This window comes from Pleuronectes platessa, chromosome 13, assembly GCF_947347685.1.
Source record: "Pleuronectes platessa chromosome 13, fPlePla1.1, whole genome shotgun sequence".
NCBI classification, from domain to species: Eukaryota; Metazoa; Chordata; class Actinopteri; order Pleuronectiformes; family Pleuronectidae; genus Pleuronectes; species Pleuronectes platessa.
Window position 1 is genome coordinate 20,278,410 of NC_070638.1, and position 11,864 is coordinate 20,290,273.

Below are 11,864 nucleotides of genomic sequence, written 5' to 3' on the forward strand. Positions count from 1 at the left end.
CTATATGACAAAGCTCTGCAAGCCTCACGCAGCCCGCAAGGCTTAGATTGGTCTGCTTATTACATACTTTCCGGAGTCACATTTCCAGTTTCATGTCCCATAACAGCGGCAGAAACCAAGGAAGATTTAGAAGAACAATTATGGATCAAATTGAAGAGCGTTTGGCAGAAGAGATCCTAAAGTATGACCACTTGTATAACCCGTCACTGACTGGCGGATTTGTCCACCAGAAAAAGGCTACGAGGAGCAGCAGTGGCTATGTAAATAAACAGTCGACGACGACTGCCAGACACAAAGAAGGCGTCTCTAAGGCCGTCTTCGACAAAAAACGTTACTCCACCTAGTGTTCTGGCGGGGAATTGCTTTGCAGCACGTGCAACCCTTGCAGAACCATAAATTAAAACGAGTCCGTCAACACAGCTGCGTGAAAAGCTGCAGTTGCAGAAGCATGCGCAGCCTTTACTGTGCCCTCGCCTCCTCAGATCAAATTTCCAACCTGCTTGAAATCTAGACGTGATGAACCCCCTGAATTTTTACTCTGCATAAGTGTTTAATCAGAGAAACCCAAGCGGTAACCATTCATGTGGGGGAGAGGGTAACACAAGCTCAGTGCAGCTTTTATTAACTGCATCAGAATGTCTGGCGGGCTGGGCTCAGGCCTGGATAGTCTTCCCCCGAGCCGCACTCTATTCTTTTTACAACTGTGATGTCCACTTACGTTTCACCTGCTCCGACTTGATGTGTCGTTTTATGAGCAGGATAAAACAGAAGAGCAGGAGAATCACTCAAACCCACTCTGATGTCTTGTGTTTTCCTGATTAAATGCAGTTTGGGGAGCAGTTGGAGGTTTTTCCTGTCGAAAGCTCTTGTAGTGTGTTTCCCTCTGTCGCCCGTTAGTCATATAGTACGATTTCCCAACGAGTGTAAGACTCCCGATCACGAGAAAGAAGGTCTTGTGGTGTAAACTTTGTTTCAGTGATTACATTACAACTTAGACATGTGAGGTGTGCCAAGTTCTCTGAGGGAGAGACATCTGAGCACCCACTGCACTGACGGACTAGAGGAAGCTTCTTTCCCTCTCTTGCTCTTCTTTGCATGTATCTCTTGATGAAACCCCATTCACCTCTGTATGACTCATATATGCGATAAGAGAAGGAACTGCTGTACAGGAAGCTCACAGGATGTGTAGTAGAGATAAAATACCACAGTGAGATTTAAAGGTCTGATATGTATTGCATGGGTTTTAATAGTGATGCCATAAAGATACTATTAGCCCTACAAAGGTCACTATGAAACTGTATATAGACCCATTTAAACATGATTGGAACACAGTGGTTTTTCTCAGGGTATGGCGTTGGGTCTATTTTCTTGTTTTTCACACTGCCTATCACAGAGTTTGGAGACGCCACTTTCACAGCAGTTTAATTGACACTCATGTCGCTCTCTGGTCAGCCAGACATCTTGTTGTGAAGCAAAATGTATTGTCGTAAAGACACAGGTTTCACAACAACCTGTATTTGAAAAGAAATCATCTGGTATGTATTAATCAGCTTTTTTGAAATAATTATCAATCAGTGAACCGCTTTGTCTAAAAACTGTCAGAAACTAATTAAGTAGTGACACAGTAGATGAAGATTAAATATTAAAACTGTTTTAATACGCTGCAGGTAGATATTTATTTTCCTATCACAGAAGACAGAGTCACAGACTTATTTAGGTTGCACTAGACATCTGGAATAAAACAAGCAAAGAACAAGCAGCCTTGTAAGTCAACAGTCCGGAATAAGGTTTTTACTCAGTAATTATAGTCCCGTTTCTAATCCCACTATTGCCACATTTGCTCGCTGTTTGATGGACAGCAGAGAAACTGGTGGTGGAGCCTGACAGAGGAAGTTGGAGGGAAGTGGTTTAAGATATATGGCTCCTGGTAAGTGTGTTTAGCTAGCTTGCTAATGTTAGCCACTCACACACTTTTATTCTGATTTATACAGATAGGAAGTGTAGCCACACAGCTGAAGTTGGGTACTTTCTAGAGAGCTGTGTGCTATGCTAACGTTAACTGCTGGACAGTCTTTATTCCTCATGTGTAAAGAGTGAATTATTCTAAATCTACTGTGGACTATAGTGGCATCCGATCTGGATGGCGGATCATGATCTTGCTGGTTGCTGACCATAGACTATGATTGCAGCAGGACTGCTTGACATATAGTATTGAAGTTATCCTTCAAGATGTTTACCCTCATCCATGCTGCAACTTTTTTTAATCTGGATGATGTTTTCCTACACGTGGCATCTATTGCACTTCTGTCCGTCCTGGGAGAGGGATCCCTCACATGTGGCTCTCTCTGAGGTTTCTACGTATTTTTACCCTGTTAAAAGTTTTTTTTGTAGTTTTTCCTTACTCTTTAAGGGATTAAGGACAGAGGATGTCACACCATGTTAAAGCCCTATGAGACAAATTGTGATTGATTGATTGATTGATTTCAAGTAACTTTCTCTCTGATTATATCTAATAGCTCAAATCGATTGTGATACCGATCTTTGGTGGTATTATTGTCTCTATGAGAACGTATTTAACCTGTGTAGCATGTTGAGCAAAGAAATGGACCTGACTTCATGAGGGTTAAGTGTCTTGCTTCATTCTCAATTTTGATTTTTGCTCTGTTTTGCAGGTCTCTTGTCAAGGCTTGCCGTCAGAGCCCTACCCACCGTTCCAAAACCCCCCGCCGCCCGACAGCGGCAACTACGAGGACCAGGCCTTCTACGAGAACCAGGTTCACGTGGGAGGGCGCCCTGCGCAGGGTGAACTCACCATGCAACTGGGGGGCCTCAAGTCCACTGGCAACTATGTAGACTTCTACTCAGCCTCGCGGCCCTACAGTGAGCTCAACTACGAGACCAGCCACTATCCAGCCTCACCGGACTCCTGGGTGTGAGGGGGGAGGAGGAGGAGGAGGGGGAGAGAACGGAGGAAGGGAAAAAGGACAGTGAATGAGTTTAAAAAGATGGAGGAAACAAGATAAGAGGACAGGCCCTTCTTCCCCATCCTCCTCCATAGTTCCTGAGTAGCATCATACAGTAGGCAGCAGGACGACAGAGGAGGAGGATGGAGCACAAGAAAGGAGACGCGGGGAGAAAATATGGGACAATGCTCCTTTCAGACGGAGGAGGGAGAGAGGCACAAAGGAGGACCAGAGGCAAACGGAGGCGCGGCCATGCATGTGCATGCACACCACCAACAGAAACCGACGGACACATTTTCTCTCTGTGTTTAGTTTGAGATCAACAACTGCTGGAGAAGGTTGAGCGGACAGAAAGACCTCATGCACCTGAAGGCCTCTGGGTACGGCACGTAAGAGAGATGGACGCGGCGAGAGAGAAAAAGGAAGGAAGAGCGTGAAAGGAGAAGTGGGAAATACTGTAGTATTGAGAGGAAGAAGGACGATGGAAGAGAGAAACAGACGAGGGGACTCAGGGACGGACGGTTTTGGATCGCGTGTGGGATGTGGGAGAAAGCTGTAAATATGTGGTATAGCAACATGGCTTTTAGTAATGTGAAGCACAAGAGGCAGAGCTGTAGGACATGTAGAACGTCTGTCACACAAACTTTTCTTTCTTCAATGGCTTCAGTGTGATGTTTCCTCCTCTGGGCAAAGAACGCTTCTGGACTTTGTCAGCTGAACAGGTTTTTTTCTTTTCGTTGTGTTTCTACTTTTTTAATTCTGGATTCTGGTTGTATAGTATTTGATGTACATTGTACATTTACCAAGATGCATTGTGTTCTGTACATTGCACTATTTTCTGTGTCATGTCAGGCCTTTCGCCACCGGGTCAACCTCACTTCCCTCACTTACTACCCACACACATACACACAGTGCACTCGGACTGTCTGAACTCACATCACAGCTACAGACTGATGTCAACCCATAAAACGCTGAATATGAGTTAGGCCATGAAGCATCATTTCTGATAGGTAGGTCACAGTGCTCCTCTGCCCTGCAGATAGTTTTCACAGAGTAGAACAGCTGCCAAACACCTGAAGAGTAGCTCAAACTGTTTCCCCGACAAACTCATGTTCTTAAGGCTGTCTTTGGGTTTTTTCCCACATTAACGCCTCAAATCCTTCATTTTTCGTTCCCATGAGCCGTTCCTTCGAGCAAACTCTGCTCCTCGTGTATATAACCGTGCCAAACATGGGTTATTCCCCCCTCTGCTAAGGGGCGGGAGGTAATGGGTCAAGTTAAAAGGGTCCAAGTTCTGCTGAAGCTTTGAGTGGAACATCGTCACGGTTCTAACAATGCCAGTTTGTAAATGCTTTGGTTTTTCTAAACTGTGTTTTACTGGGATGAAAATGGTCTCACCAATGCACCAGGAGCTGGGAGAAAAATTCAAATGAAAACTAAAAAACCTAAAAAAAAATGAAGGGAGAAAAAAAAGAAAGAAGATAACCATAGAGGAACTGTGACCGGACGGAACCTCGCTTCCTCCGAAGTTGTACAAATTAGTTGATTTCTGTGTTGTAAAATAATCAATGTTTGAAGTACAAAAAAAAACTTTTCTGAGAGATGGGTGGCCATTCTAACTTCATGGTAGACAAAACTGTTAATAGAGTCTGGATATATATTATATAAATATAAATATATACTTTTTATGTGCAGACGTGGATGTCACTTATAGCAGCAACATTATGGTAAAATACTTGTAAAAGAAATTACAGCAACATGTAGGAATTTCGTTCACATTTTGTTTCCTGGTCAAAACACTAAATTGTCGACTTTGTGTAGTAATGTTGTTGCTATGTGGAGTAGAGTAGACCAGGGCCCAGGGATCCACGTTGTCACTTAAACAGTCCAACTAGGTGCTATGTCCGCCAGAAGTATTTACAACAAGTAAATACATGTTGTCACATCCAAACTACTGAGGTTCTTCTTTTTACACGTCACAGGTGACCGTTTGAAATCACATCACAGAGAACATTCACGGTTGTTTCCTCTTGAAAGTGTGTTTCCCGTGCATGAAACTCCCTATTCTGATCAATTGGTATCATTATGCTAAAGAGTGAAAATTTGCATCCATGAACGCATGAGTGTTTGTTGTCAGTAAATCTGAAAGTTAATGGTTTCTGTATTTTTTTGTAAGTGAGAAAGGCTAAATTGTAAAAAAAAGTGACAACAGACCCTGGTTTTCTTTACCCACTGCTGTTTAGAAGTCTTCTTCGGATGCTTTAAAACCACTCATGATGCAACTGTCCCCACTGAAACACTGGATGAAGAGCAGACGTGCTGTATTTGTTAGTGAGCGTCTGGAAACTGACAACGTTATGTATGTCCTTGTGATCCTTAGGCAGAAAAAAACCTGACTGTAAGACCTGTATGAAGATATAACATTGGTAAACTTTTTGTTGCTAGACCAAACGTGTTTTAAAAAGAGAATTGTGAATCTTTCTATTGCCTCAAACAGATTGCAACTGCTCCAAAAAATATAAACGGACCATCGAAGAACCTCTGACTGTGAGAGTCGTTTGTTCTCTTGTCTAGTATTTTTGATGTTGGTGTTGTTTTGAGAAAAGTGGTCGTCGGTCGTCAAAGATCAGTTATCTGATGAGCTAAGTATGAAACTTTAATCAAAGCGAAAAATTGTCTTTTTTTTATTAATTTGTTTTTCAGAAATCAACTCTTAAAACTCAGATGCAATCAGGAGCAAGTGCATTTTTACTGTGGGGTTTGTCTTGTGAATAAACAAGGTTAGATTCCTTATTACTTGCAAAAACACAGTGTATGTGCAGGTCTGACAAACATGTTGTGTGGATTTCATTCCTCAGAAAATATTTGCAAGGGGGATTTAAAAAGTATTGTAGATCCAGCATTGTTTTTACAGTTCCTAGAGTATTGTAGCCCTTTAGATTTAGGGATGATTGAAATGTGATTTCTAAACTAAGAGGATGTTCAGAGAGCACAAACCTCCTACAGGACTTGAGCCGACGTTACAGAAGGTGAACCAAAAAACTCCACCTGTTTATCCAGCTCTGCTCCGAGATGTAATGGGTTCTTCTTTTACTCATACCCCACCCTTATGTTTCCAGACAATCAGTTCAGTCGTTTTTTGAGTAATCCTGCTAACTGACAACAGACAGGAATGAAAATATAACCTTACTGTAATAAAGTTCTAAAGAGGCAACTAGGCTTCACATTTGAGCATAAAGCAACACGTCTAACACGAGGAAACTCGTTATATCAGACACATGATGGAAAACACCTGAGCCTGTGAGTACATATGTAAAGGATTTTGGAAACAGACCATGAGGAACTGCTGCAGGGGCCCTGGTCTCTGGGGGCCCTGGAGACCTGTGTGTTGGTTTTCTGACATTTGTTTTGGAATTTACACCAGTACAGTATCAACTGGTTCCTCCATTATTATATGATCATTAATTGTGTCCCATACAGCCCCCTTGTATCAAAATCTAGCTCAAATGCTTTTCATTGTTTCAGTTTATATCTGGCTTAGCAGGTACCTTTTTTATGAAGTAAACAACAAATAGCTACAAAGTAAATGGGGCCTGGTTGTGTTCCAGTTTAGAAACACTGGTGGAGTATAATGAAGCAGACGTCTGCAGTGTACCATGTGCAAACACTCATAGACAAGACCAGTGAAGGAGACTGAGACAAGTCTGAGTCCAAAATAAGAAAACAACGACAAAAACTCTGACACTTATTAAGTCTTACATGTACCCAGTTTGACCAGTCCTGTTTATTCTCTTAATAATACACTCCCTTAAATAGAATGGCATTCAGCTTTAATACCTGGTTGTTGGGGTTTAGTAAGAGTGATAACTTGTGAGAAATGATTTGTTCTTATGGATAAAACAATCCCCACCTGGTTTACACCACAGACAACAGTACTCAAATAAAGCCATGTCTTCAGATGATTAATGCCGGGTTTGATCACAGATGTTCTGGTGTGAAACATACGATAGTGGAGGAGCGGCCGTGGCCCTTTGAAATCGTGAGACGTGAAGATGATTTTAATTCTCATGAAGAAGAAATATTTGCAGCAGCGTCACAAGAGAAGAGACGAGAGGAAGAAGGAAGAGGATCGGCCCTTTCTATATGTAACTGTCTGAACGTGTGCCTGCACATGCTTATAAGCATGTGTGTATTTCTACTACATGTAACTTGTCAAGGGACATGAGTGCCCTCTGGTGGTCATTAGAGCAGCTGCAGCATAGGTCAGGGTGGCAGCCATTTTAGTCTCTGAGGCCTGTTCTGTTGAGCTGCTGGCTGCAGATTCATCACCACACCACGGGTACAGATTTGTATCAGTGAGAGCCGGGGTCGGGTCACAGAGATGTTCATTACAGGTGCACAGTCGGAGCACGGAACAAAGCACGGCCGAGGTGTCAGTCACAGCTCCGGTGATGAGAGGCGGGTTAAAGTGCATCTTTCTTCCTTATCTCGGCCACAAATACCTCAGCAGGACGTTCATTCAGTTAAAAACACACACTGCCGCAGTGATCAGAGGCCGGGCTGATATATTCCCCCTGGAGCTGCCTTCACACAAGCTCGGCAGATAAATAATAAATAAAGTTTGGGGAATCTTCCACCTCATCATATCAACCAGCCACACTTTATAAAAACAAGTTCCTTTAGTTTATGATGATTTATGACACAAATGGAGCGACGCCTGCGAGCTAGTTCAGGCAGCCACCTGTAGGCTCTGATGGGGGGGGGGGGGGGGTACAAGTATTTGCTCATCACTCCCATCATTCCTGTGTCATCATATGAGGGACTGATTAAGTTGGAGGCTAGATGTCAAACACTAAACCTGTGTTACTGATACAATACGTTTGAAAGTGAGTTGTCAGACTGAACTCCACCAAACCTCTTATTGACATCTTCTTTCTGCAAAGAATTATAAAGCAGATCACTTACAATGAAAGAGGTGGCTGTAGCTCAAGGGGTAGAGAGGGTTGTCCACCATGGCTGGTGCTAGTTCGACACCCAGCTCCTTCTTACCAACGTATCCTTTTTATCTGACTCGTTATTTTGAGCATCTTCTAGGGTATTCATATGTACAGCAAAAAAAATACAGTTGACATTTTTTGGTGAAACACGTGCAGTAGTGGTGGGATCGTGTGTTCAGCCCTGAACAGGGTCTGCAGTAAGTTTCCTACTGGACAGTAAGACATCTAACAGTTCATCAGCGTCCTCATCATCTCCTCTCTTGTCCTGGTTCATTGGGTCAAGATGTGGCAGAACGTCTCCCTCCTCTCTCCTGGCTGCTGTTTAGTTCTTTTCCTGTGTCTCTTCTGAGTTTGTTTTCAAGGGGGTGGCTATCGGGCCACACCCCTCCTCATTATCAAGCACATCTGAGGACAATCTGGCTTATCACCACACCAGATTCCTGCTGCTTTTTTGAATTTGTCCTGTGCTCTGGTCGTCTGCACAGGAAATCAGATTATTTTGTATTTCTAGGACTCAGCTGAAAATCCTGTTTTTTGGTCACATTAAGTCTTGTTTAGCTGTCCCCTCCACCACCATTGCACATTTTTACAATAAACTGTACCGTGCTCCGGGTTTGGTCCGAGTTCTGCATCCTGGCTCCTGAAATCCAGTTAATTCTAACAGAGGGTCTCAGCTGGACAGCGAGGGGAGGCTGTTCACAGAGACCTGCAGCTGTATCAGTGAGGAGAACCGAAAAGAGAGGGGGATGTAGCCAATCTCCTCAGTGGAAATGACTCCCTATGCACCAGCAGTCTGTCTGGTCCTGACCAGCTCAGTCTGACACAAACAGGTCAGGGCTCATACAGCCCTGTGGTGGTTTTCTGCCTCTAATTTGGGTCTTGTGAAAGCCAGAGATGTCGAATATTGAGGGGGTATTAGGTATTTGGGGGTGTGCTGCGTCACAGAACCAAATGAACATCAGTTCAATGAAAAGATTGTGTCCTTAATTTATTTAATATGTTTGCCAGGAGTCTGCAGCTTCATAAAGTTGAAGCTTAAAGACGACCTGAAAGGAGGGAGAGAGGAGCGGACAAGTTTACAAACATTTTCCTGTATGTTGCCACTATTGAGGGCAAAAAACTTTTTGTAAAACCTTACATCTTATTCTCATTTATTTTATGCTGTAATTATATTTGTGAAAAGCATCTGAATCTTATAACAGCCCTTCTCAGGGTTTTTTTCACAACTAACATTAATGACATGATGATGCAGAACACAGACACATGCTTGTCCTGTGTTCACGGAGCAGGACGTGGATGCAGTACTCGACAGAAGCACCGAAAGTGAACTATCTGTGTGATTATTTAGGAAGTCAGGAAGTCACCCTTAAGCTGTTTATTTTTGGCTCCGCTTTTCAAATTCTCCACAAAGCCTTGACAAAGCCTGTGTGATCTGACTCCTCAGCTCAGCTCAGCTGGAGAAGAAGCACTTCCCTCCGTGCCCATACCTGTTGTGCTATGTATCAGTGTCAAACGGCTTCCTGGCTTTCTGCTGAATGCTCAGCGATCCTTTCCTGTGGCACTCTGCTGCAGCAGCCTCTCACAAATCTTCATTTGGTCACGCTGTCGCAGCTCCTCTCTCCATGCCGCTGAAATCCCTCAGACTAGCTGACACCCTGCTGCCTGTCTGAGCCCCGATTCTGTCCCTTTAATATTCATTTGCTGTTTAAGTCCACTTTGTTCAACCTTTTATGCCTTACTCAGGACACGTCCTTCACTAGAGCTGTTAAACCTAGTTTGGCCTCCTGTCTTGTTTAGTATTTAGCTCTGAATCTTGAAAATAAGGATTTCTATACATATTATATAAAAATAAAACCTATGAAAACAATGACAGATAAATAATTTCATCAATGTTGCTGATTTAAGTGTACAGCTAGTCACGAAGATGCTGATACCAAAAATACCTGAAGAAATATTTGAAGAAACATATTAGTTTTCTACCAGAAATATGTGATCTTGCAGTACAACATCCATTTTGGATGCAGACTACAGCCTTATTAAAGTTATTTAAAACTTGTTTTATGGCTCTGTGTATCAATCAATCAATCATTTTTTTGTATAGCACATTTTCACAAATCACAATTAGTCTCATAGGACTTAATAAGTTGTGATATCCTCTGACCTTAACCCTCAACAAGAGTAAGAAAAAACTGAAACAATACCCAGGCAAAAAAGTGTAGAAACCTCTGACAGTCACATGTGAGGGGAACCCTCCTCCAGGACAGACAGAGGTGCAACAAATGCCTCGTGTATCAGAACATATCAACAATGTTTACAACATTCCTGAGATAAGACAGTCTCTGACATAGACGGACAGTGAATTTGTACAGAAGAAAATGTCCGAAATGCCATGAAAGTTGTAATGATAGAGGTATGTCATGTGGGCAGGCATATTGTAAATCTACATAACCTAGTTGTAAACATCATCCACGATCAGCTGCCACCATCAGCACAATCTGCTATGTGGCTGCAGGGGAAGAATTTAAAGGTTCAGTTTGCAGGATTTAGTGACATCTAGTGGTGAATTTGCATGTTGCAGCTGAATACCCACGTGATAGCCTTCAGTTGTCATAAAAACTCAAAAGGTTTTTATTTTGTCTGGTCTGGGCTACTGTAAAAAACATGGCTGCCTCCGAAGAGGACCCAATCCCGATGTAAATATAAAGTATTTAAATATAAAGGTCCCATTCTAGGGTAAAGAAAACAACAATAAGTACAAATTGCACAATTACAAACTAGTAAAAACATCAGTAGGATTATTTAATAATTACTTTCTGCCAATAGATCCCTTTCACCCAAATCTTACACACTGAACCTTTAAGTAAATAACATGTATTGATGAGATATGTGAGGATGAGGAAGAGGAAGAGGACGAGGAGGAGAGAGAAGGTCCCATGTGTAATGTGTCCCCTGACAAACTCCGGCAATTTATTACACAATTATTTAATTAAATTAAAAAACATTTTCTCCAATTTTCACCAAAACACTTTTATTATAGTTTTACTGGCCAAACTTAAACCTCCACTCTGCTGCTGTTGATAAATCAAGCGCTTCTTCATTCAAAACACACATTTCCTTCAAACATAATTCCTCCAGCCCTATTTGTGTTTGTGTTAGTTGTAAAGAAATGTAACTATGGGCCAAAGAGCTGCAGTATTCTCTGCCTCTCCTCTGTTCTGGTATTTCCTGATCTTCTCTCTCAATTAAACATCTTTTTATTCTTTTCACCTTTATCTCAATGACTCCTATTTTTCTTAAGAGGATGACACTTTGTGAGGGTTCAGCTTTTTATAGGTTAAGAATCAGGCCATTTTTGACCACAGGTTCTCAAAAGTTTTTTATATGAGGGAAAATGCAGTGTGTACTTTGCTAGTTTCAAGGTCATTGGTACAAAACTTCCTTTAACCAGCCTATAACGTTCTATAATGAATATTTTTGCATCTTGGTAGCAAATGTTCCGAGGCGTCACCAGACTATAACACATCGAGGCCATCTGCTGAGCTGTTCATTACTGAAACCCTCACACTTCTTTTTTCTTCAGTACCTTTTGCCACATGCCAATGGATTTACCATATATTTGAGCTGCCTGCTGTCATCACTGAGGAACTCGTGCTGCATACAGTACACTGTGGATTTCTGTCCTGAGCACCTGTGTCGCTCCCATGCTGCATCGCAAATTCTGATTTTACAAATATGCATGAACTCAAGTAGAAACAAGGCAACGAATCGAACAGTTTCGGCAATCTCAGAAAAAAGACGTGAAAATAGATCAGTTATATTCATTCACTTTTAAAAACACTGCATGTGATCCATTGGATTGTTTGGTGCAGTCCCTCATGCCGTGTTCTGTCCTCGTCCCGTCCCC

General features: G+C 42.3%; 1 protein-coding gene across 1 annotated transcript in view; it reads left to right on the forward strand.

The window, feature by feature from the left end:
• ctnnd2b (catenin (cadherin-associated protein), delta 2b) overlaps nucleotides 1-5,501 on the forward strand; it is a 133,057-nt gene extending 127,556 nt beyond the window's left edge. The window contains exon 25 of the mRNA XM_053438701.1: nucleotides 2,673-5,501. Within this exon, the coding sequence (XP_053294676.1) occupies nucleotides 2,673-2,936 (264 nt within the window). The 3' untranslated portion in view covers nucleotides 2,937-5,501. The remainder of the gene's footprint in view (nucleotides 1-2,672) is intronic.
• The last annotated feature ends 6,363 nt before the right edge of the window (nucleotides 5,502-11,864 follow it).